The 26,742-nt window shown below is 39.6% G+C and overlaps 1 protein-coding gene across 1 annotated transcript in view; it reads left to right on the forward strand.

Annotated features, from left to right (window-relative positions):
- The window catches only part of HMCN1 (hemicentin 1), a 185,812-nt gene that overhangs the window by 60,108 nt on the left and 98,962 nt on the right, over positions 1-26,742 (forward strand). The window contains exons 11-22 of the mRNA XM_042873540.1: positions 5,587-5,862; positions 14,033-14,174; positions 14,560-14,687; positions 15,262-15,375; positions 16,090-16,248; positions 16,996-17,190; positions 18,102-18,200; positions 19,518-19,645; positions 21,125-21,269; positions 22,775-22,887; positions 24,214-24,373; positions 24,827-24,992. Coding sequence (XP_042729474.1) covers positions 5,587-5,862; positions 14,033-14,174; positions 14,560-14,687; positions 15,262-15,375; positions 16,090-16,248; positions 16,996-17,190; positions 18,102-18,200; positions 19,518-19,645; positions 21,125-21,269; positions 22,775-22,887; positions 24,214-24,373; positions 24,827-24,992 — 1,825 coding nt within the window. The remainder of the gene's footprint in view (positions 1-5,586; positions 5,863-14,032; positions 14,175-14,559; positions 14,688-15,261; positions 15,376-16,089; positions 16,249-16,995; positions 17,191-18,101; positions 18,201-19,517; positions 19,646-21,124; positions 21,270-22,774; positions 22,888-24,213; positions 24,374-24,826; positions 24,993-26,742) is intronic.

Genomic DNA, 26,742 nt, shown 5'->3' on the forward strand with positions numbered 1-26,742 from the left:
TACCCCATGCTGGTGAGACCTCACCTGGGATACTGCGTACAGATTTGGAGTCCTCAGTATAGGAGAGACATGGACCCGTTTGAGTGTGTCCAGAGGAAGGACAAGAATGACCCAAGGGATGAAACACCATCCCTGTGAGGATAGGCTGAAAGAGCTGGTGCTTTTCAGCCTGGAGAAGAGAAGAACCTGAGAGCAGCCCTTCAGTATCTAGGTGAAGCTATGAGAAGGAAGGGGACAGGCTCTTCAGCAGGGTCTGTTGTGAACAGTACAAGGTGAAATGGTTTCAAACGTGAAGAGGGGAGATTTAGTTTGGGTATAAGGAAAAAGTCTTTCACAGTGAGACTGATGTTGCCCATAGAGGTGGTGAATGCCTTGTCCGTGGAGAGGCCTGGACCAGGCTCTGTGCAACCTGATCTAGCTGTAGATGTCCATGTTCATTTCAGGGGAGTTGTACTATATGTCCTTTAGGGATCCCTCCCAGCTGAAACAATTTCATGATTCTATGTGGAAGGGTAAATTATTGCCCTTGAATAGAGAAGACACTGGAACAGAGCCCAAGTGGCAATGAGGCTAGTTAAAGCTTGTAATGACAGCTTGAATTCACCCCTAAGCTTTTCTGTAAGCGTTTGAAATGTGGAGTGTCTTTCTTTTTTCTCCTGCATTAACTAATTGAGGTTAGCTATCCAGAGTTGTGGAACCACGAAACCATTTAAGTTGGAGAGACCTTTGCACATTAACTACTTTACTCTCAGCTCATAGCAGAGTTGGCTTCCAAGCTTGATCACATTCCCAAGGGACTTGTCTAGTCAAGCAGGGGATGTCGCCAAGGCCACTAGTCAAGCTCTTTGGGCAGCTTTTCAGTAGTTAATTGCCCTCACTTGAAAAATGCTTAACAGTCTAGTTGTAGCTTCCCATGCTGAATATTACAACTGTGGACTCTTATCTTCTGTGTTCCAAGAAGACTCAGTTTGTTTTCTCTAAAACAACCCTTTCAGTAGCTGAAGGCAGTGACCTGTATTTCCCTTCACCTTGTTTTTTTTTTTTTTTCCAAAAATACAGAATGAGAACATGGGGGGGGGAAAAAAACCCAGCCTGACATCATTGATTCCGTGCAAGGGAAAGTTTGTGGAGAAACAGCCCTCTTATACCTAGATCTGAGAAGAGGAACATCCTTTTAATCACACAAAGTACTCAAGTAGAACAGAACAGTAACATCAGTACTTATTTGAGTCCTAGCTGAGCACTAGTTCATTATTTATCTAATGAAATTCTTCTAGTGAACAGGATATTGTCATTTTCTTGTTTCAACCCATATTTTAGAGTACAGGCAGCTGTTATATTCTGGCTCAGAAGTTGTGTGCATAAGAACTGTTGGTCAGGAAGTTTCAGCCATTCTCTTACAGAGGGAAATGAATGAAAGAGAATCCTATCTCTTCTCTTGTGACGCTGGTAGCATTGAGAATTAAGGGGGAATGACTGGGGCGTCATCTCATTTACAAAGCACTGTGAGATCCATTTGCAGGTGACACACTGCAAACACAAGCAATTAGCTCTCTTGAGTGTCAGAGGAGTAATGTGAGGGAGATACTTTTGAAAGCCTTGTACGCAAATATTTTAAATAAAATTATCTGAAACTTCTTTATGCAGACAACCTTCTCAAGTTTCCTTAGTTTGCCCAGATGACAGACAGCACATCACGGATTATCAGTTTTGCCAGCTGCTGGGTGAAGGGTACTGGAACTGTGTCAGTACTTTCTGTTTTCAGGAAAAGCAAACACTCAAGTTTGTCTTTCTCACCAGTGTTAAATCTTAATGTCAAATGGCTTGTTAGCTTCTGCAGACACGTAAACTAAATTCCCTGTAGTCAGAGCCCCTGGCTTAAGAGCTCGACCAGGGGATTGCAGCGCACAATGTTGTTGTAAGAGGCTGTTGTGTGTTAAAAGATATGGACTGACAGCCGAAAGATAGGGTTTTTAATCTGTTTTTCTCTTATTTTTCTGAGTTTCTTTCAGTAGCGTACTTGTGGATGTTCCTGTGTGAAACATTTAAGATATGTCTTTTCTTCCCCAAAACCCCCTCAAGCTCCTAAAGTGCAAGAGTGAAACTCCAGTTTCAATAAGCAAATCTCAAGCAGTTCTCCTCTGCATTTGTTAACATACGCTGTATTGGTAATAAGAGTGTGGCTGCTAGGGACTGTATGTGTTCGGAAGCAGAGCTGCACACCAGAGTGCAGTGTATGAGGGGTTCATTAGCGTGCCATGAGCTAGCTGAAGGCTTGTGAACCTTGCTTGAGACCCTACAAGAGACTTTAGTGAGGAAAAGTTATTGTTGGCTCTGAGTTGAGGTGCGTCTTTCACCCTTAGTAAATACAGATATGTTTTCTTTTCTCTTAGGCTTGCTTTGCTTAGGATAAATCATTTTTTGCTGTGCATTGATAAAGACTTGGTCTTGCTCTTATAGCTATTTATTTCCGTATGCACCTCGGTCAGAACATTATTCATTGCAGATTTTTCTTTGCAAGAACTAGTTTGGGAAGAAAAAGAAAACAAATAGAATTTATATATATAATATATCTAATTTTTACAGTGTAACGCTTCATGCATTCCATAAATATATGTGGAATGTATGCATTCTATAGCATTGAGATTTTTCTTTTCTCCTTTATCAGCTATGTCTCAAGCAGGATTAAAACAAAATCAAAACAAGAGCTCCTATTTTTAGCATTTATGGTTTCAAAACTAAATTCCAGTATAAAGTTATTGCAGCTGCATCCTTCCATGACTAAAAATATACAGATCAGTAAAGCAGAAAGCAAACAATAACAAATAGTGGAAATTAAAACATAATATATGTATTACAGATTGGAAGAAAAAGTGCCTGGAAAGTGCTGAGCAATGTTGTGCCAGCTGCAGGGCCTAGCCTGCTGTGTGCATATTGCAGGTGCTCAGAGACCCTTAGCATGGCCACAAGGCACTGCAGCAGAGCTGCTGTGTGGGCCTTGTGTCACGCATAGCGGCCGTGTTGCTCCTGCTGCTGGTAGGGGCTGGAGCTCATTATACATAGCGCTCTCTGGTCACAGGTATGTGACACTTAAATATCTCTGAAGTACTACCACTGCTCCTCTGTCCACCCCATGCCCCTTCCCTGAAGATGGCTAGAAAACCTGCCTGTTGCACACCTGACTTGGGGAAGATGCTGGCTCTCCCCCTGCTCTGACCTCCCCGCGCCCGGTGGTGGGCATGTACCCATGACCTGCAGCTCTGCTCCAGCCACTGGTAATGAGCCCTCTGCTTGCTTCTGGCCCTGCCAGTAGCAGGCTTTTGGGACATGCACAGTTCCTGCTCCAGCAGCTTGTAGCTGGGACCCTTACCTGTTCGAGCAGTTGGCATGGTTTGCCCAGTCTCCCCAGCAGCTGGTGTCACAGGCTAAGGATGCCTGCACCCTGCTCAGACTCCTGGACCTGGCACCCAGCCTGTTTGCACTTGCTCCAGCAACAGTGAGCCCTTGCAACAACTGTGTGGGAGAGAGAGTGAGGCCACAGAATGAAGATTTAGTGAGAAGATAGGGCAAGCTCAGTGATCGTGTGCAGGGCTGCATAAGGCAAGCATGCTGGCTACTGATACTCCATACGTGACAGACCCCTTCTCTATCTTTTTGTCTACTCCTGCATTTTTTCCAGACTCACTTCTGCTGCACATTCCTTCACCATTTTATAACCTGCTGTTGCACTCTTTTCCCCCCCCCTTCCCACCCTTCAACCCTGGTTTGCCTTGGTTTTAGTTGCCAAGTCCAGGTTGGTTCCTCTTTGAAATGATGCCCCTGGCCTCTTAATAGCCCATCAGTTAGCATGCCTGTTTATTACTGCCTGATATTGCTCATCTCTCAGAGCTGTGTCTGCACTGTGCTTACTGCCCTGCCTCTCCTTCTCTTTATCTTATTTGATACAGTCTTCAATCAGATGGGCTTGAAGGCAAAAAAAATGTGCTCCCTTCATGCACCCCCTAGAAACCATCAGGTGAGGAACATAATGGTGATTTCTTGCAGCAGCTGATTACTTGAATTCATTGTCTCCATTAGAAGACCATGCTAGCAACATTTTTATTTATTTTCCCTCTCTAATATGCACACCTGTTTTAAAAATAAAAACTAAAGTGTAACCTGGATTCTATCTTTTGTGGTCATGCTCCAGTCATAGATCAGACTTAGAGACCTGCTGCTGTCATCTGCTGTGGGGCTGCAATCTCATGTTGGCTTATCCTGGTGCAATATTAGGTCAAAGAGCAGAACTATATCCTCTCTCATATATGTGATATTTGATTCTGGTCCAGAGAGAGGTGGTGAATGGAGTTAGATCCAGCTGTTGACCAGTCACTAGTGATGTTCCATAGGGGTCAATATTGGGGCTCATCCTGTTTAATATCCTTACTGATGTTTTGGAAGAGGGAATTGAATGCATCCTCATTAAGTTTGCAGACGACATGGAGCTGGGATGAAGTGCTGATCTGTCTGAGGGTAGGAAGGCCCTATGGAGGGATCTGGACAGACTGGATCACTGGGCTGAGGCCAGTGAGGATGAGCTTCAACAAGACCAAGTGTCAGGTCCTGCATTTCAATTACAAAATCCCTGTGCATCGCTATGGCCTTGGGGCAGAGTGACTGAAAGATTGTGCAGAGGAAAAGGATCTGGGGATGTTAGTTGGTAGCTGGCTGAACATAGCCAGCAGTATGCCCTGGTGGCCAAGAAAGCCAGTGGCGTTCTGGCTTTTATCAGAAATAGCATAGTCAGCAGGACTAGAGAAGTACTGTACTCCTACAATTTGCACTGGTGAGGCTGCGCTTCAAGTACTTTGCTCACTTTTGGGCCCCCTGCTACAAGAAAGATGCTGAGACCCTAGAGTGTGTCCAGAGAAAGGCAGCAATGCTGATGTGGGGTCTGGAGCACAAGTCTTACGGAGAGCGACTCAGAGAACTGAGATTGTGAAGTCTGGAGAAAGGGGAGCTTGCATAAGACATTCTACAAGTACCTGAAAGGAGGTTGTGGCGAGGTGGGGATTGGCCTCTTTTGTTAGATAGTCAGTGATAGGATTAGAGGGAATGGCTTTAAGTTGTGCCAAGGGAGATTCATGTCAGATATTAAGAGAACACTCAGAGTGGTGAGGTGTTGGCTGCCCAGGGAAGTGGTGGAGTCACCATCCCTGGAGGTTTTAAAGAAGCAGGTAGATGTTGCTCTGGGTGATGTGATCTAGAATGGTCATCATACGCAAGGGTTGATGGTTGCAGTAGATGATATTAGTGATCTTTCCAACCTGAATGATTCTATAATTCTATATCATAGTTATTCCGTGTGAATCATGTGTGTTCTTGTCATCTATCAGATAACTTAGCACTGGGGAATGAGTAAACTGACCTGGGTTCTCTGTTTTATGGCTTCAGTAATACCATATGAAACTCAATATTAAAACAGTATTATAATTTTTGTATGCTGTGGTATGCTTGAAGTTACTTATTGAGAGTCCACAAATGATTCAGAAGTTTCTAAATCTTTTCTCTCTTTATTTTGTTCTTTATTCTGTTCTTTTTATGCAGAGCCTCCACCTGTGATTCAGGTTCCTAACAATGTCACAGCTATCCTTAGGGAAGGAGCCATCCTGACCTGCCTGGTTGTAAGCACCATGCGTTACAATCTTACCTGGCAGAGAAATGGCAGGGATGTGAGGCTCCAGGAGCCCCTACGGATGAGGGTGATGAGCAATCTATCTTTAGAAGTGAAAGCAGTACAGTTCACAGATGCTGGGAAGTACAACTGCATAGCTTCTAACAAGGATGGCTCTACCATGGCGTCTGTCTTCCTTACAGTACAAGGTAACTGTATGTTAAGTACATTCTGACATGTTTTTAACTTACTTTATCTTTATTCTGAGTTTCTCTTATAGTAACTTCTGCATTTTATGTTTGTTTATGAAACCACTTAGAGACTAGTAGAAAGTAATGTAGCTCTTCCTTGATTTAAAATACTGGTGTGAGCCACCAACGAGCACTAGTGTTCTTTGGGAGACTGTCTTGTGGTATGTGCCTTGGTGAACCATGGTTTGGTACTTCAGTGTTTCCCGACCCAAGTTTGCTGTAGAGCTGACTGGATCCTGAGATATCTCTGTTGTTAGTGTCTCCTAAAGTGTGGAGGGAGAGTTGCGCACAGATCTTGTTCTTGTTTGTGTACACACACAGGTAGTTAAACTGCTAAGAGTTTGTGTTCTTCTCTAGTATTTATATCTTTTTATAATGGAATAGTACTTCTAAGTGTCTATTTGTATTGTTTTATCTGTCTCAGGTAATTCTGTACAAGCTAAGAACTAATCAGAACTTTACAAGGAGGTTGGTTTTGTAAGAGCTCCTAAAATTTGACAGGACTGAAAAAGATGGCATGGGTTGAGACACCAAGCAAGCTGTGGGTCCACGCTGTTGCTTTTCATCAGGAAAAAAATTCTAAAAAATGACACAAAAATACAGTAATTTCCCTTGGAGGCAACAATTATAAAAATTGGAAGTACTCCAGATTTGTTCATTATTGCCTTGGTTGTGTGGAAGTCTGAATCTTTGCATATTAGCATCTACTCACTGCATATAAAAAAAAAAAAAACAAACTGCAGAATGTTTTAGAAAACCACCCTGCCCTGTATTTTTAGCTTTTGGCTGTCTTGATAAATGACTAAATGTCTCTTAAATAGCTGCATGCAGAAGGTGGATGGTGTCAGGATGATTGTATGTGCTATTGTTACTTTATTTTGCTTGAACCAAATGATTTCCTTCAAATTCTTGGAGCTATTCTGATGTGCAATTAACTGTGTCATGAATAACTCTCCCTGCTTGTTAGGATCTGGAGCAGTGTTCAAAGTAATGATCTATATTTGGCAGCAGAAGAGTAAAGAGTGGCTTAACATAAGAAAAAGAAGCCTTAAAGGTTGCAATTTCTTCCTTCTTAAGAATGAAAAGTACAGTCATTAATAAATTGAGATAGATTCATACTTGATGTAATTACAAGTAATTCCGAATGTCATTAAATTTATAGTGAATCCATTTGTTGTTGGGACAGATCCAGCACAGATCTCTGAATTTTGGATTAAAAGGGAATAAATGTTGCTTTCACCCTCCTTTTTCTTTCTGGAATAGGAGTTAAGGCAGAGAACAAATTTAGCTCTAAAAATAACCCAGTGTTTTACTACAACCCATGTGAGTACATAGAGAAATGTTTTTTTTTGAAGGTTTCTAGTCTGATAATGCTCCTGAAAGGGAATATTAATCTGATTTTTATTTACCTTTTAGTTGTGCTGCTGTACAAAGACAGACCAAAACTTTAATTAAACTTGCCTTTTTTTCCCCAATTACCTGTCCAACATTACCCATTAATTGTTCTTCACTAAGTACAACAAAATGAAGACTGTGTTAAAAAGTTGTGCTTTTTTGTTGAATGGCAGCCTGCTGCCCAGAGCAGGCTGAAAAATCACTGGTTGCTGTTTTAGAGCGTAGTCTGAGCTTGTTAGGACTGCATTGATGCTGAGTCAGTGTTCTGCCTAACTTTGAATTTTGGATGTTTTGTGGTGGCAGCATAGTGCAAATTGTTCAAGTCCTCTGAACAAATTGATTTATATGGGAATATAAAAGAATTTGTAAGGGCATTCTCTGCTCTTGCAAGCTGAAAATGGTTTATCAGGAGTATGCTGCAGCCATGTGAGGCTGTAGCTTGACCAGGAGTGTGAAACTTTAATCATCACATTATCTTTTCAGTGATACGTTCTGGGGATGTATTCCTCAGTGATGAGGAATATTTCATGAACATGTAACCTTTCTGTTTCCAGTTTATAGATGAAATATTTGTTTCCTGTATGCATACTTGTAGGATTGAATTAATACACTGTTTTGTTTTGATAGCTTGATGTTTAATTCTTGATGTTTTTACTTACATCATCTTTGATTTTGAGGAATGTAAGCTTTTACAATAGAAAAAGCCTGAATAACGAGGGGATTGATTTTGTGAGTAATTTCAAATATGTGATTAAAACAGATCCCTGAAATACAAGTGATAAATGCCATTCTATTGGCAGTTTTGATTTTGCATGTTTTCTGGTGTGTATGAGTAAGAGTAGACAGTTGCAGATATCTTTTGTTTCTACAACAGTTATGTACAGAAACTTGTAAGGCTTTTGGCCATGCTACTGTTGGGGAGAAGTTTGTTTGTGGTGGTACGTTGAAAAAAGTGAAGCATCTTTGAGCATCAGTCTTATGGGGTGCCTTTGAGACTCTGCAGTGCTAGCTGCTGCACATTTGAATTTCCCACAGCCACCTTTTCTCCAGGCTGAACAAGTCCAGCTCCCTGAGCCTGTCTTTGTAGGGGAGGTGCTCCAGTCCCCTGATCATCTTTGTGGCTCTCCTCTGGACCCTCTCCAACAGCTCTTTGTCCTTCCTGTTTTGGGGGCTCCAGACCTGGACACAGTACTGCAGGTGGGGCCTCACAAGAGCAGAGTAGAGGGACAATCACCTCCCTGTCCCTGGTGGCCACCCCTCTTCTGATGGAGCACAGGATACCATTGTCCTTCCTAACTGCAAGGGCACACTGCCGGCTCATGTTAAGCTTTTCATCCATCAAGACCCCCAGGTCCTTCTCCGGAGGGCTGCTCTCGAGGACCACTCCTTTCAGTCTGTATGGATGTCTGGCATTCCTCCAGACCAAGTGCAAAACCTTGCACTTTGCCATGTTGAACATCATTAGGTTCATCTGGGCCCACCTTCCAAGTCTGTTGAGATCCCTCTGAATGGCATCCCTTCCTTCCACCGTGTCAACCGCACCACTCAGCTTGGTGTCGTCAGCAATTGCTGAGGGTGCACTCGATTCTGTCATTGATGTCATTGATAAAGATGTTAAAGAGCACCGGTCCCAAGACAGACACCCAGAGGATGCTGCTCATTACTGGCTCCACCTGGACACAGAGCCATTGATGACCACCCTCTGTCTGTGGCCTTTCAACTGATTTCTTATCCATCAGGTGGTATGCTCATCAAATCTCACAAAGCATAGGAGTGTTGTGTACTTAAAGGAACAGACAGATGCACTTGTAAGTCGACTAATAGCCTTTAGAGCAAGATTAAAAAAATAATCATTATATGCATATGTGACTTGGCCCAGCCAATGCCCTGGTAATTCTCAGATGCATCTCAGACCAGGAGCAGAAAGCAGAACTGAACGAGCACAAGAGGACTTCAGCATGCTTATGAAGCTGTGTACATTTGGAATCAGGAAAGAGGAATCTTGGGAAGGACACCACCCGTATGGATAAAAGGCAAATTGCTTCATCTTTAACTCTGTTGCCTGAATTTTCCGAAGTCTTTTCTCTGAAAAGCAATAATAGAGAAGGAGGAAGAAGAGGGAGCTGGGCTTGTTCAGCCTGGAGAAGAGAAGGCTGTGAGGAGACCTCATTGCAGCCTTCCATTATTTAAAAGGGGATTATAAACAGGAGAGGAATCAACCTTTTACAGGGGCAGATGGTGATAGGATCAAGGGGAAAAGGTTTTCGGCTCAAAGAGGGAAGGCTTAGGTTGGATGTCAGCGGGAAGTTCTTTACAGAGACAGTGGTGAGGAACAGGCTGCCTAGAAAGGTTATAGCTGCTCCATCCCTGGAGGTGTTCAAGTCCAGATTGGATGGGGCCCTGGGAATCTGGTATAGTACCAGTTCTGGAGGTTGGTGGCCCTGCTCATGGCTGGGGGTGTTGGAACTTGATGATCCTTGGAGTCCCTTCCAACCCAAGCCATTCCATAACTCACTCTGCAGTGAATGACCTGCAAAGGGTCAGGTGATGCCTGAGCAGCCACTCTGGAGTTCTCTACAACTCCAGAAAATCAGTAGGTCCCTAAGTTTGCCTTCTTCCCACTGCTGCGCCTCTTAAGAGTTTATCTGTCTTCACAGAACTGGTGGGGAAGAGTGTTTGCATTATTGACCTGTGATTGCTAAAAGTCTGGTTTTGAGCTAGCCTGAAGTTATTGTTCCAGAGTTTATTTTGTTAAAATCCCCTGGGAGTTATCCTGTGCGCTACAGAGGCAGGACAAATAAAGCTTTTTCATCTAGCAAAAAATCTCTCTCCAATTTCTATGTCTTCTGGATCATTTATCACAAATTCATCTAAATAAGTGATATTCTAAGTTTTTTTTATGTTTAGACTGTACGTAGCAGGAGAACTTCAAACTGCATCAATAAACAAGGGAAGAGCCACTGGTGTCATCTGTCTGGACTTCAGTAAGGCCTTTGACACAGTCACCCAGAACATCCTTCTCTCCAAATTGGGAAGATGTGGATTTCATGGGTAGGACTTCAATGGATGAAGAACTGGCTGCAGGACTGAAGCCACAGAGTGGTGGTCAGTGGCTGTGTCTGGGTAGAGATCAGAAATGAGTGGCGTCCCCAAGGGGTCAGTACTGGGACTGACTCTTTAATATCTTCATTAGTGACATCAGCAGGATTGAGTGCACCTTTGGCAAGTTTGCAGATGACACCAAGCTGTTTGATGTGGTCAGCACACCCAAGGAGTGGGAGGCCATTCAGAAGGACTTAGGCTTGAGCAGTGGACCCAGGTGAACCTCATGATGTTCAATAAAGCTGAATGCAAGGTTTTGCACCTAACTTGAGGCAACCTTCACTACCAATGCAAACTGGGGGATGAAAAGATAGAGCATGGCCTTGCCGAAAAGGACTTGATGGTAGTTTTTGTATCCCCCTCTGCCTTGCCAGTACTCTTAAGTAACAAAATATAGAAAGTTTGAGGTTTACACAGCCCCACCTGGAAAAACTAAGGTATGTCTATAAAACTTGGGAGTTGCACAAGAACTTGTTGACATAACTGTGGTCATACAGAACTCCAGAATCTGAGGAAATTTAACTTTTCACACCAAAACTGCAGTTCCTGTATAACTAGAAATAGAGCTTTGTCATAAACATCTGCTCCCTGAGTATCTTGATAGTTGGAAGTGCACGGAGATCAGTTCAACTTGAGTGAGAACGGGTTGAAACTGACAGGAACCACTAGGGAACAGCTTGGACCCGTGGAAGGTACTCCATCTGTTCTTAGCCAGAATCTGGTTTCATAAAACTCTGAGGATGAAATCAAACTTTTTTTGGGGGGGAGGTGAGGAGGTAGGGAGGGGGAACTTGCAGCAAGTGTATGCAGGCTTCTAGGGTGATTGCATTCTTGCATGATGGTTCATCTAGGTACATTTAAATAGTTGCTCTTATTCAGTATTGTTACATTATGTGCCCAGTGAACAACTGGAATTTTTGCTAATGAAAGCATTAAAAAAGCATTTAAAAACAAACAAACCCAATAACTCAGCTACTTATACTGAATTAAAAAAAAAAAAAAGTATTTGCTGTCCTTTTTTATGTTAACTGCTTATAGTGATCTAAATGAACATTAAGGCCAAGGAAGTTTACAAACATGAATGCTTCAGATACTGAAGTCTCCTCGCTGACCTTTGTTCTCTTCAGAAGTGTCATCCACTGTCTTTGATAAATGTTACTTCCACCTTCTTTTAGTTTCTGATAGTTCTTGTCCGACAACAATACTGCATTGACAGTGATTTATTGTCAAAGCACAGTGGATGATTTGACCATTTGAAGCAGTTTCCTAGTATTAGCGTAAGCACAGACCTTCCCTAAAACTAGAGCATGTTGTCCCATGGTAGGGTTTACAGTGAAACAAAAATAGCTGAGAACTCTGTACACATAATCAATTACTTGAAGACAGTCCTCTAAGTTGCACGCACTTTTTGCCTTTACCTGCCCTTCATGTCTGGATGTAATCCCAGCACTTAGGAATCTGTGGCTCTGTCCTCCTCTGGTGCCATTCCTGCAGGGTCCCCTCCCTCTAACAAAAATGAAACTGTAGGTTGCTGGCTATGAATATAAGAAAGGGACAATATAACTGCATCTGTGTTTTGTTTTACGACTCTGTGTGTAAATTATTTGCTGTTTATTATTTAACATTCTCTTCTTTGGCAGTGTAACTGTGTGGTTTTACATGTGTTTTTACAAAGGCTGCAGGACCTTCTGCACACTTGCACGTTCTATTAATGACTGAAACCATATTCAGGAGTCCTGGCATTTGAATCCTGCTTCCCCCAGGCTACTAGGTGACACAGTGCAACAAAACACTTCCTCAGAACAGCAGCGACATTCTCTTGAAAGGGGAGGGTTTGTGTGCTTAACCTTGTGAATGAATTTTCCTGAGATAATATTCATGAAGTTCAAAGCAGAAAACATACTGCAAATAATTCAAATAAAAATGTACTAAAATGATTGAATGAAAACACAGACATGACTTGTATGCTAACGTTACCTCTCATGCTTTAAAACTACTTTTGTGTTCCTTGGGAAACTTGCTTTCAGATTCATTGAGATGCATTGCAGGACCACTCATGGTCAATTCTTCATTAGTCAATTACTAATATGTCAATTACTTATGACTTGCTTTATTATATTACTTATTATTTATTATATTACTTATGTGTTACTTATTTGACCTACAAAAACACAAGGGTCTTAAAGTCAGCAGTGTGTTGCGATGGGTGATATAATACCCTTAGGCTTGCCTGTCTCTGCTTCCCAACTGTGTACTACTTTATATGTAAAGTACTACTTTGCACGTAACCCCTTACATGTACAAAGTGATGAGATCTTCTACTCTTTTTTACCCTGGATTTGATGTTTGAGCATTTGAAAATCATTTACTTTCTCATTATCTCAGTTCTTCCATCAGTGATAGGCACTAATCCCCTCTCAGTAAGAGCACTGAGGCTGAGGGGAGGAAGATGGTTTTCCAATCTCTGTTGCAATACCACGTCCTTATAAGTTGCTGAAGCACACAGCACTCAGAATCTGCTTCCTGTCACCCCTGGGCACAGCACTCCGCTCTGCAGCTGGGGGAAGCAGTAGATAGGCCCTGCCTCCCCGTGGGGTCCCAACAGTATGTTTGTGTTGGCACCTTTTTTAGCAACTGCGTTCCACCATAAACTTGGAGAAAAATCTTCCTTCCAGCAACGATAACCCAAAGGGGCATACTATTAATTGCTCCAGGTAAAAAAATTGGTAGCTGCTTGAGCTCTGGCATTTCTGGGCTGTGCCCATTGCGCTGGAGAGCCTGTTCTGTGCCCACCACCCTGTGAGGTAGAAACTCTTCTTAGCCCACAGCCTGACCTTCCCCTGATGCAGCTCCATGCCATTCCCTCAAGCCCTGTTGCTGTCAGGCAGTGAAGCAGCAGTTGCTGCTATGAATTGCTAGTTTTTCATATATTGGGTGGCGTGGAACTTTTTCTTGTCACTATAAGTAGGCAAAATGGTAAATACTGTAGAAGAAAATGTCAGTTGTCACAGGAAACTGTTTTAGTGGTCCTTGACCACTTGAAAAAAATCAGTCCAAGGATATAAGTGGATGAATTCTGTGATGCTCATGAGTCTCTCTTTTTGTGAAAATGCAGCTGAAATCCATTCTTACTTCTTTCTGACATTGATGTTGATGACTGTTTAGTTCTGGATGGGTTCATGCTCACATCTGGGAGATCCAGTGTATGCATCTCAGAGCAAAGCAAACTGGCAGCGTGAGAATTCATGTGACCCCCGTAGCCCGAATCCTGAACTTTTTTATAAAGGCTTGTATGTTTTATGTGGAAGAGCTGGTATGCTGTGGTAGAGAAAAAGAAGAAAATAAGTTCTGAAATAGGATTGCTAATTCAAGAAATGGAAACTCTTTGAATAGTGCTGTAAGTGGAAGAGACTTCAACAAAAGCGTTGTTACCAGATTGATCATGTTTTAATGCAGTAATTGGCCTTCTGATATAATTCATGTATGTCTGATGCTCATTATTTGAGTTTAGTGGAGGCAGCTATAGGAGAACAATGATGATCACCTTCATCAGAAATAAAGTGGTGGTTATAATGTGTAAGTGCTTACAAACCGCATCATTTTAATTTCTATTTTTCATTTCTTTTAATAGAACCACCTAAGATTGTCATTTCACCTAAGGATCAGACTTTTACAGAAGGCTCTGAAGTGTCTATCAGGTGTTCTACTACAGGTTATCCAAAGCCAACAGTAGTATGGACACACAATGAAATGTTTATCATTGGTTCCAACAGGTAAGGACTATAGCTTTGCTTTCTCCTTTTCCTTTTTTTATTTGTGTTTTGAAGAATGCCTAAATATTCTCTTTCTTTCACGGGAGCGTTTGAGCTTTGGAAAAAAAGTACTTTGACCTTCGTCCTTATAACTCTATGATTTCAATTATCAATAAAATAGAAATACTATGATTACTTTCTTTAGAAGTTTTCTACAGGATTAAACTCAGTGTTCTTTACAACATGTGTTGGTATCCTCTGGCAGAAATATTACTACAACTAGTAATAAGATAAAGACAGCAGTATCTATTTGTAAATTATCTGGTGATACTTTTGGAGCGTGTGTGGAATAGTTTTTCTGTTTTCTTTAACTAACCATTTTGGTTGGTTCCCTGTGTATTCTCAGGTATAGATTGACCCCAGAAGGCACCTTGATCATAAGACAGGCAATTCCAAAAGATGCAGGTGTTTACGGTTGCTTGGCAAGTAACTCAGCTGGGACAGAGAAAGAGACATCTATTCTTACATACATCGGTAAGCAAGAGAAGTAATGAAATGAAATTAAAAAGCAAACTATTACAGCTTCAGAGTGGTAATCTGTAGAACTGTGCAGAACATATTTGTAGAAATTTTCTGAAACTCCAGAAAAACAAAACATGGTAGAGTAGACTTGCAAAACTGAGTAGGTCTTTAGAGAAGGAATAATTTTCTTCTACCTTCCTGTTGTGTTCTTAGCCATGGAGTCCTAGTCCAAACCGTACCCTCTAAACACTATGCTGTGTATTAACAGCAAAGTGCCAAAATTCTTAATGACCAGTCTTCAATGGGAGAGGGAGAGAAAGTTTCTTTTCACTTTTTAAATGGTCAGACTCTTCCAGTTCTTTCCTTACATGCCTGCATATTCTATATATGGTTCAGGTATTCTGATATTCTAAACTCTACTTTTCTTATATTATTTTTCTATCACCTTACATGATTTTTAAGCCTGCTTGACTTTTAAGGCAAATATGTCTTACATAACTGCAGAAGATTAATCTTTTATCATTTGCATCTTAAAAATGACAGACATTTTGGATGAGGAATTAATTTGTTCCTTGTTTCTTTTTAGAGGGCCCAACAGTGACCATAGTTCAAAGTGAAATTCTGGTTGCCCTTGGAGACACAACTATTATGGAGTGTAAAACAACTGGAATCCCACATCCTCAAGTTAAATGGTTTAAAGGTACACTTCTTTGTGTTTGATTTACTTTGGCTTAGAGCATGTTGAAGTGACTTTATTTTTCTCAAAAGTTTTATGTATTATTCAAACAGTGACTGATGTGAAATTCTCTAATTTAGAAGATAGGGCACTTAATATCGAGGATGTGAGATCTCAATTCTGTTTAAATACAGTGAATGAACTTACAGTAATTAAAAAGAAAAAAAACTGCACATCTCTTGACTCAGCTTGTTTCATGCTTTGTCATAAAATGTTTAGCTATATGCTACAAAAACTGCAAAATGTCTTTCTGCACATGGACACATTCTGAACTGATACTCAGGAGTATCCTGGCTCCTACTTGAGAGGTAGCAGAGTTGTTTTCCTGGTTTTGTAGGATGGCGTGGAGCTGGCAGACAAGTGACTTCCATAAGTAGCTTCTAATGTGAGAAGGAGAAATACAACTTGGCTGTCCTTATACTGTCCTTATACTGATGTCTATCCAAACCTACTTAACTTTGCATTTCTCTTGTAAAATAAATATAAATAAAATTTGATTGTATCTAGTGCAGTAATGATTTTTCCCACTGAGTTGAATGATTATCTGACTATACTTATCTGCTGAATGAATACAGTTATGTTGTGAACTAATCTCAGACTTGGACACAATTTTGTTAGAGTAATTTTGATAAATACCCTCTTTATATTTCAGTTAACTTTTTTTCTGTCTAAACTTAGGTGACTTAGAGTTGAGGGCATCAGTGTTTCTCATTATTGATACTCATCGGGGTCTTTTGAAGATCCAAGAAACACAAGAGCTGGACGCTGGTGATTATACCTGTGTGGCTACCAATGATGCAGGGAGAGCTTCTGGAAAGATAACCCTAGATGTTGGCTGTAAGTAGCAAGTAGTTTGCAACTACACAATAAGTGCTCTATTTCAGTGTTTCCTTATGTGATCAACAGTGTCTTATTTATCTGAACTCTTCTCACAGTTATGCAAGTCTTTGAAAATTGTATGTGCTGAGAACACCTTTTTGATAGAGTTCACTGAGCTAAATTTCCTTATGATACTTGGATTTCCAACATTCCTTCATTCTTTATTCTTTTGCAAAGCACTGAATTTACAAAGAGGAAGAGAGAGCCAGAGAAGGAGGAAAGAGTTCAAACCTCAACCTAACATAGTTCTCATGTAGAGAATGTATTTCATTTGTGTTACAGTGTAAATTTACTGAAACTTAGTCCTCCCTATTCTTTTCCCGTTTCTTTCTGCTTCTGGCCTTTAAAATGCATATTTTTGTTAGACATGTACGCTTTCTGAAGCAATGGACAAAGCTGTTTGAAGGAAAGGAGAATCCTACACACCTGAACGCTCACATTCTTTTGGAAAGGGTGGCTATATCTTTTTTTTTTTTTTTTTTTTCTTTTTTTTGTGATATTTAGCCCATTTCTGAACACTTCGTTATTCATGAAGAGCATACTAGGTTGTGTTTGCATAATGTTGCTTGAATTGGGAATCTGTTGTTAGGAAAACAATAATGTGTAGTAGGATGTAAATGAAGGCTGCAGTATTGTAAGCAGAACACTACTGTCATGATGAAACCCCATATTCACTTTATGTATTTTTTTCTGTATTTTTTCCAGCTCCCCCAATTTTTACGCAAGAACCGAGTGATGAATCTGTGGATATTGGCTCAAATATCACACTGCCATGCTATGTTCAGGGTTACCCAGAGCCAAAGATTAAATGGAAGCGGCTGAGTGGCGCTTCCCTTTTCTCAAGACCACTTGCTGCTAGTTCCATCAGTCAGCTCAGAACAGGAGCTCTGTCAATTAATAGTAAGCAGACTAAATTTTTAAAGAAAATATGCTAGAGGGAAATACAACATATGCAATGGATTTAAATTATTATACTACTGTGTAGAACAGTTAACTTTGAAAAAAAAATAGATTTTATTAGAGATTATGTTTCTGATACTGATTTTGTTGCTGTTGATGTGCATTGTGTTCCTGTGAGTTTGTGAATTCACTTGTGATTGGTCTCTGGCTTCACTCTGGTTTTCACTTCATTGGAATAATTACACTTTTGTTTAAATAAATGTGCTTTGTGGTCTCTGTTAATACCGAGGAGTTGTGAATTTTATTTTATTCTTTTTCTCTCTCTTTTTTTAACTCTTTTTTCTCTCTCTATTTTTTTTTTTTTTTTTTAAAGTGTTTTTAAATTTACTGCTTTAAGTAAGTCCTAATTTGGGTAATAGCTAGGAATTCTGCAAGTGTCTTTGCAATTTCAATTCTCTGGAGGATTTTGGTCACCCAGACACTAAATGATATTATTCTGTTTTCTTAGTTTTTATGCCTTTCTAGAACTTAACAGAATAAGTGAAGTAATTTCTGTATAGAGTATGTAAAGCAGAATTATGTATGTGTTACATGCCTATAAACATGCAGAGACAATACTTTATGTAGCGTAAGCAGTGTTCCACGGAAAATGCGCTGTGCAACAGTATATGCATGTGTGGACATGTAAATACTAGGTGTCATTTGTACACAGTAGTGTATTTGTATTAAAATATATGCAATATATTAAAGTGCTGAAAAGTATCATATGTATCATATCTTTTCAATCAAGTACTCGTAGTCATTATTTCCATCCTTCCTGAGAGAGGAAAGGGAATGATCTGAAAAAAAAGAATATAGTGTAATTTCAGCTGCTGCAATCTGATCTCTCTTTTTTTTTTCTCCTTCTGAAGATTTGTGGGTTAGTGATGAAGGAACTTATGTCTGTGAAGCTGAAAACCAGTTTGGGAGGATTCAGTCACAGCCAGCCACAATCACAGTAACTGGACTGGGTAAGTCTGGTTAATGTCAGTGATACAAGGGAAAGGGAAGATTGGCACCATTTCCATACATCAAATATGCTGGAATTGGTAACTTTTTTTATGATGAATAGGATGTTAATGTGTTACATACCTACACAGGGATATACCTGTGTTTGTAGCAATTCTTACACAAATGTAGTCAGCCACATAAAATAGATCAGAAGGTATTTGCATCAATTATTGTAATTGAATTCACTAAAATTTTCACATTATAACGTTGTCTTTTTATCAGCTTACAGTAGTTCCATCTACACTTTGTAACATGGACCTTAAAAATGACGTATTCTGTGTTCTGTTTCTTATTGCTTAGCAAATTGATTAAAGAGTGAAAAATCACCACCATGATGAATGCTAATGATTTTTTATCATGTAATTAAAAAAACAAAGTAGCAGTGAACTTGCTTATGGCAACGCATGGCTACAACTGGGAAGAAATCTTAGTGATCCAAGAGGACACTAAACACCCTGCTTTGACGATAACTGTGCTTTCAAGGAGTTGTTTATTATCTTGGGCAATTGGCAATAAAAAGAAAAATAATGCTATGGAGTATATGAAATTGTGGGAGGATAAGAATGGTTCTGTCTACCATCAAGGAAAACATTGATTAACTTAAAACATGTGGTGAAATCTGTAATGCTGATAATGTTTGGTAAAGAAGAAGTTTTTACCTATTTAAAAGCCTCTTCAGTATTTTCCCACAAGTAAGGAAATATAACATCTCAGCTCTGTGTCCATGGGAATGTGAGCTTTCAGGGAAGTGCTGGACTGGATCATCTTCAGCCAGACAATGTCTTTTCTTTGCTGCTGCTCCTTAACCTTAGAATTATTGTACATGTGTTACTCCAACTTACTTTTCTTTCCTATGCTACTCAATCCTCTGGAATTTTTTTTCTTTCTCTGTCACTGACATTTCAGATACCAGAGCCTCATCTGGTATGTTTTGTCCTTAGATAAGTATATTGGCACTGTGCTGCTTTCTGTTGACTGCTACGGGTTTTTTTTTCCTTTTTTTTTCTTCCTCTGTAAATCGTATGGTTTTCATTGTAGAAAATGTTTCCTGCTCTCTATTTGCATAGTGCCTTGCATAAGCAGACTTTTGTCTGATACTGCTGCAAGTAAAAGTACATGGCAGGGCTAATAATAAAAATTCGCATCCAGTACCTTACATAGATACATATATATTTAAATATATATAAAATATGTATTTTAAAAATTCTAATTCTTTTTTGTTTCTTTTCCTTTCTTGTTTTTTTCTTTTTTCTTTTTTTTTTTTTTTTCTTCTTAAGTTGCACCTCTGATTGGAATAAGCCCAGCCACAGCCAATGTAATTGAGGGGCAGCAGCTCACTTTGCCATGTGTTCTGCTTGCTGGAAACCCCACTCCAGACCGGAAGTGGATTAAGAACAGTATGGTGGTAAGACTGTTCACTTTCTTACAAGATTTGTTGATATAGAAAATCAACAGCAGATGTTTTAAGCCATGGTAACACACTTATTTAATTTTCAGAGATTAATTTTCTGTAGATGTAGATGTAGTGATAGATTTTATGCCTACAAATAAAGGTCTGTCATGAAATTGGATTGGCTCACTGAAAACAAGGATCCAGTGGCACTGCAGTGACTACAACTGACCAACACTGCTCAATGAAAGAGCTGCTGCCTGCCAAGGAGAAACCAGGTGGCTGTATCTGCAAGACAGAAGCTGCTTCTGAATGTCTCCTGGCGATGTCATTCACAGTACAGCCAATCCCCTTGAGAAATGATAGTTTATTAGTGTTTGAATCAGAGAATCACAAATGTTGGAAAAGACGTCCAAGCTCATTCAGTCCAACCACAAACCTACCATCAATATCTCCTTGCTAAGCCACGTCCCTTAGTACCACATCTAAACATTTCTTGAGCACATCCAGGGACGGTGATTCAACTATCTCCCTTGGCAGCCTGTGTCAGTGCCTCACCACTCTTGGAGAATAAATTCTTCCTAATAGCCAAACTGAACCTCCTGTAGTGCAAATTGAAGCCATTCCCTCTCATCCTATTGCTAGTTACATAGGAAAAGCGGCTGACCCCTACTTCACCATAGCTTCCTTTCAAGTAGTTATAGTGTGTAAGGTCTGTCTTCCCTGAGCCTCCTTTTCTCCAGATTAAACCATGCCAGCTCGCTCAGCCACTTCTCGTATGACAGTGTTTCTGTAGGGCTGGTCTTTGTTGCTGAGCTCTTCTAGCTATTGGTAAAGATCACTGTGAATTTTTAATATTGCTAGAGGGTGTACAGTTTTAAAAGAAACAAACTGTTTTTTTGCTGTAAGGTACAACTTTATGTTATCTTTTGCAGTGGATAATTTTAAGTGTTTCTGCTGCCAGTACATTAAAGAAAAATACAAGTCTAAACAGTGTCCCTAAAGGGTGAACGTATGGTTCAGAGCTGATCTCTTTTATGATGGTTATACCAAGAGTTTCTAGAAGTTTCTGACAACAACAGTGAAAGTAATCTATTTATGGGAGAGAAACAAGTAGCTGCAATCAGGAGAGTTGATCTGTCATGACATGGGGTTAATGGAATTACAAATACAAAGTGCAGTAGAATAATTCAGCTAGGTTTGCTCTTGCTTTAGTGCATTATAAACTACCCTGGTGGTTGTATATGTGATGTAGCCATTGTAGCCATTAATTTCACTCCAGCACTATATATGAGGTGCTACCAAAACTATTATTTGAAGTTAACTTTTTATAAAAGGTGGAAAGTAGAAAAAGCTTTAGTAAAATTCTCCGGGAACATAGAATTTTTTTTTTTAATGTGAAAGAGTAAAAAGAATAAAGCTGCAATGCATACCAAAGTAAATACTATCGAGTGTGTATTTACTTAGTAAAATGTTACATTACTCTTTTGGCAGCTGGTTCCCAATCCCTACATTAATGTTCGAAGTGATGGGAGCCTGCATCTTGAAAGAGTTCGGCTGCAAGATGGGGGTGATTATACCTGCATGGCCAGTAATGTTGCTGGGACAAATAACAAAACCACTACTGTTAATGTGTATGGTAAGGAGCACGGTCTTGGTACTCTGTTCTGGCTGCAGGACGAGTGTGTGTGTCTTACTAACAGGAGATCTCTCTGGAGCTTTCTCATGATAGTTGTATTAACTTCTTAAATTTCCTCTTTATATTGATGTTACTTTGTAAAGTAATATTGTGGGAAATAGGCCAACTTAACAGGACAGAACTGAAGAATTGAGAATGTTTTTAAAATAAAACAAAAAATTACATCACTTTGTGGTCATAAAAAAACCCCTCATTTTGAATAATCTGCAAAGATCTGACTGTGCAGACTTGAGGTTTTTTAACAAAAGATGCAAGTGGGAATTTGCAAGAAAACCATGAAAAGCAGTGTTGGAGGCATTTAGAAACTGATACAAAGGAGCGCAACTTGTGAGAGAATTGCAACTAAAATAAATTGTGAGCTTGGCAAAACTTTTTTTTTCTTTTCCTTAACCATATCAGAAACTAAGAGTTAGGCCTGTGGTAACCCATCTGTATTTCAGCTGTGGATACTTGTTTTAACTGTGTGTGGAGTCCCAGCTACTTCATGGTTAGCAGCCTGAAAGTTTCTTGTGTGTTGAATTAATCATGGGAGATTTAATTTAAGCTGAATTGAAGATGCTGGAACGGTGTTTTATGTTAACAATACCTGTTGTTTGTTAATGCAGAGAAACATTCAGTGTCTGATAAGGGTCTTCCATGTGAACATTAGTTTCTGAAATTTTTCAGAACTTGAGAACAGAAAGGAATATATTTTTATGCTTTTCTGAAAATCTAGTTCTTGTTATTACAAGCTGACCTTATCTTAAATATGGCCTTTTTTCTGTTGTGATATGAATTCCAGCTCAGTGAAGGAGGGGAACTGGGGTTTCTTGTCACCTCCAACTCTCGATTTTGTGTAGTGATCTATTGGTTTTATTCAAGTTCATCTAACAGCCCAATCCCTTCATACACCATCAGTGCACTTAGCTCAACTTTGTAGCATTTATTACAAAAATTAAATGTGCTTGGGGAGGAATTGGTTCTTTGCTTTCAAACCTTCACTGTTTAAAGGATGTTGTCTCTTGCTAAAAGTTGATTCAGCATCAAAAATCCTGAGCCTGTCCTCATGAAAGATGCAGTATAAGATGAATTGTGTACAGTATTGATTCAGGAACTTAGCCTAAAACGTCTCCAGTGAGTAGTGTGAAAAATCCTTCCTGAAATCACTGAAATCAGCCTAATTGCCTACATTTAGTTTAAAACTATATGTGTCTGATCTAATGATCAACCTTTGGTTGACATGCTTCGTTATGAACAGGTATTTATTTTGCCAAAAAAAAACTGGAGGAGAAGCTGGCAGGTCAATGCTGATTTGGGAGTTGAGAGAACAGGCTGAAAATTGCCAACTTTTGCAATCTGCATGAAGCAGTAATTGAGTATGAGAGTTTTATTGCATGAGTTGTACCAGGGTTTGGTAATTTGAAATTTGTCTTTTACATGATTGTAATATTTGCATCTATTTTCAGTTCTGCCCATTATTCAGCATGGGCAGCAGATATTCAGCACCATTGAAGGAATTCCAGTAACACTGCCATGTAAAGCAAGTGGAGTTCCTAAGCCAACTATTACTTGGTCTAAGGTAATGTCTCATCTTTGAGCTGTTCATGATGGAAGATGAATTGAAGATGTCTTTTAGATGTCCTAAAACTAGGCAAGAGGTGCAACCAAACATCTCTGCTGTGAGGGATCTGGAGATCTCTGCTTATTTGTCTGCTTTTGTTTCTGGCTTTGGTCTAGCCATACATCAAATTTCTCTCCTGTGAAAAGGCTTCTTTGCTTATCCCTGTAACTATATACTTTTCAATACTTCAGAAATTCTTAGTATTCTTGTTATAAGTTGGTAATTTTGGATTAGACAACTTGCCACAGACTGAAAGTTCATTTTTGTTTAGGATTGCTTTAAAATGACTTTTTTTTTTTTTTTTTTTTTTTTTTTTTTTCATGGAGGAGAATGTCTCTAATAATGGCATTTAGGGGTTAGCTGTCTGACTTTTCAGTCATGTCCTTGACAACAGGTTCACTGAGGAGGACCTCAACTTTTTTGAGAACGTCTGAAAATCAGGCTGAGATGGTTAGTTGTTTTTTTTTAGCATAATTTCTGGTAATAGTAGTTATTTAAGGTATGCTGTGAAGGCAGTATTGCTTCCGAAGTTGTGCTGATGTAATTGATTGAGACGTTATGAACAGCTTTGTTTAAAAGAAGCAGTAGGACAGATAACTATTGGTTTAGTAGGGAATGAAACACAGGAGGAATGAGGCGCAGTAGAAGATTTTTTCCTTTATTACTGCATATAATTTTCAGTATGGACAGAAACCAATATCAACATTATCTAAACTGATCCTTTTTTTTTTTTTTTAAGAATTAGGTTCTAGAAAATGTTTTTTCATATGAATATATAACAAAATAACATTTTTTCTGCATGAGAATCCCTTGCTTCTCCTATTTTTACTGCTTAGATACTAAACGAGTATGAAAAGTTAGCTGAAGTTGGTTAATTTCTATGGATAGAATTTCAGGGCCAAACTTCTTAGTTAATTCAAAATTTTTTTTGGTGATCTCAGCCATAAACATTAGAGTCCATAAAACGATAGAAGCAGTACTGTAATGTGGATTAAAATATTACTTGGTTTAGTCAGGCTTCCTGCACTTTGCAACATCTTCAGATCTGTGAAAAATCTAACTGAATGCTATGTTAAAAATACAGCAGTCTTCATACAATGTGCTGCAACAATGGGGTAGGCTGCTGCATTCACTAATAACTTCAATATTCCTTTAACAGTTTAAATGTTTTCATTAGATTTTCTTTCTACAAAATTTAGCTATTGTTGAATTAAATATTTGCAATTTGCTGTATTTTTGGAAATCCAAGGACTGTGGAATATTTTTTTTTCTTTCTTTCTACAGAAGGGAGAAATAATTTTTCCCAGCAATGGGAAATTCTCCACGGGTTCTGATGGAAGTCTCTATGTAGTTTCGCCAGAGGGTGAAGAGACTGGGGAATATCTGTGTACTGCAACAAATGCTGCTGGTTACGCTACACGGAAAGTCCAGCTGACTGTATATGGTATATATGAACTAAAATATAGTATCATTTTGATGATAAGATGATTAATATGCTTTGCAAGGCTTTTATGACTTCCAGTTATTGGTGCCATAATATAATGTATAGTTAGGTACTGGTTGTGAACTACCTCTACAGTACAGACCTCAGTGTATGCATGAACTGTGTATATTAATTGCTGTCATGCTTTTTAGGCAGACAGTGCAGTCTTGTTGGTATTTGTAGTGTTACAAGTAGGCATCAATCAATGTCTGAGTTAACTGGGTGTAGAATGTTGGCATTACAGTGATTTATGGCAGCAAATCTATTGCAGGCATGTCTTTAAAAACAGGGCTGTATTGTTATATACCTGACACACACACACACACGCAAAAAGATGTTGATCTGAACTATAGGCATTACATTTGTACAAGTATACATATTCACTCCAGCTTCTTAACATGTTTCATGTTGCAGTGAAACCTAGAGTATCCAGGCCTGGAGACCAGCAAGGGCATGGGCCTATAGAGATCTCAGTAATTAGCGGAGAAGATGTCACACTTTCATGTGAAGTAAAGAGCTTGCCACCTCCCATAATTACCTGGGCTAAAGAGACACAGCTCATATCTCCATTCTCTCTAAGGTAACAACAGATTGTAATTGTTTGATGAAAACAAAAGAAAAACAAAGTTGTGCCTAAGATTTTAAGATTTTGGAAGACTTTTTGATTATTTAATGATCAATTGGAAGATATGAAATTGTCCTTCAAGAGGACCATAGGTTTAAAAAACTTTCCAGACTGAATGCATATACTTCTCTGAAGGATGCAAAGTTTGCACATTGATGTACTGCAGTGTATGTTTTTACACAGTGACAGAACTTCAGTATTTGCTCTGAAATATGCAAGCTCGGGAGGTCAGGGCAAGAAAGGATCCCGTCGTATGTATACTGTAGTGGTGCCCAGAGATCCATGTAAACTGTGTCTAATTTAAAATCTTTATAAATACGCTTTACTTTTTTAAAGTACTTCATATTTATGCTCAGGAAAGCACTGTCTGTTATTCAGCTTAAGTCTGGAAACCCAGCAAAATAGAGATGACAATAAATGTTTGTGAATGCTTATGGGGGCTCAGTGTTTGCTATGCTTTGGATCCAGAACTCTTCTGATACTCTTGAAAATGGGACAGCATAGTAAAATGTTTGTAAAAAACACAGAATTGACAGTCTGAGAGACTGTGGAGGTGGGCTGCGAAGTTAGAGTTCTTTCATACTGTTTCAGTGTGATAGAAAAGAGAGGAGAAAGGGCAGTTGTCTGTGTGTGCTCAGTTGCAGTGCTGGGCACTGTCACAGGGTATGCTACTGCTTCCTGGTCTTCCAGCCACCTCAAAAGGAGCAAAGGCTGCAGCTACATTTGTAAATCAGGAAAGGATGATGCTGACAGGTGCATGCTGTAGCAGTTGCTGTAGCCATTGTCTAGCATGTCTCCATGATCCAAGTGAAATGTTAAGCAGTTGTACAGACCTGAAAGTGCACCTGTTTCTTTTCTGCCCAAATCTTGGCCTCGGATCCATCTCTCCCACTGAGTCTGCAACAGACTTATCAGCTGGTAGGTGCTGGCTGAGTAGTCTGTGCGGAACAGGCTTATGTATAGAGGGTTAATTTGGAATTAGTACTTTGTGTGGAATTTTCTGCTTTGTACTGCGAACACATTGCATGCATTAATGAATTGCATTCTTGGTCCATTTCTTGTCCTCATTTTACCTCAAGAGACAGATAAATTAGGCTACTTGCTCACTGTGGAGCCATCCAAGCTTTCCAGAGTAGCAGTGATCCAACTCAGCCCATTCCATAAAATTGTTTACAGAAGTCAGCAACAGTTAGAGTGAGTCCAAACAAAATCATTTGAGACCACCGAAAGAGATGTTAGAAATGTGACCAGTAAGCAAAAGAAGAATGAAAGCAGAAGTGAAGAAACCTCTCTCAGAAAGCATTTGTAATAAATGGGCAAAGTAATGGGAGATGAGTTATTCCAGCAACCATATATATTTTGGAGTTATTTAAAAAAACAAGCATTGGAAAGATAGGGGCGAAAGAGGAGTAATTGTGATATCAGACGAATATCAATGGCCTGAAGGAAATGCACTTCACTTTCTTCCACTCGTCCCTTCAGCCTGTTGTATTCTCCAGATTCACCAGTGCCAGAGAAAAGATAAGTAGTGATACCACCAATTCCCACCAACTTTTCCTTAACTCTGTATATAACTTTGAGATCTGTTTGCTTCTTGTCAACTTCTAGCTGTTTTTTTTCCTTTCCTCCTATTTTCTTTTTCCTTTTTAACTGCTACGGAAGAAGAGTTCGGCTTAGTTGGCCAAGACTGTATCCTTGTACACCT

Source organism: Lagopus leucura, unplaced genomic scaffold, assembly GCF_019238085.1.
Source record: "Lagopus leucura isolate 7727_CA_CO unplaced genomic scaffold, USGS_WTPT01 Super-Scaffold_100009, whole genome shotgun sequence".
Lineage (NCBI taxonomy): Eukaryota > Metazoa > Chordata > Aves > Galliformes > Phasianidae > Lagopus > Lagopus leucura.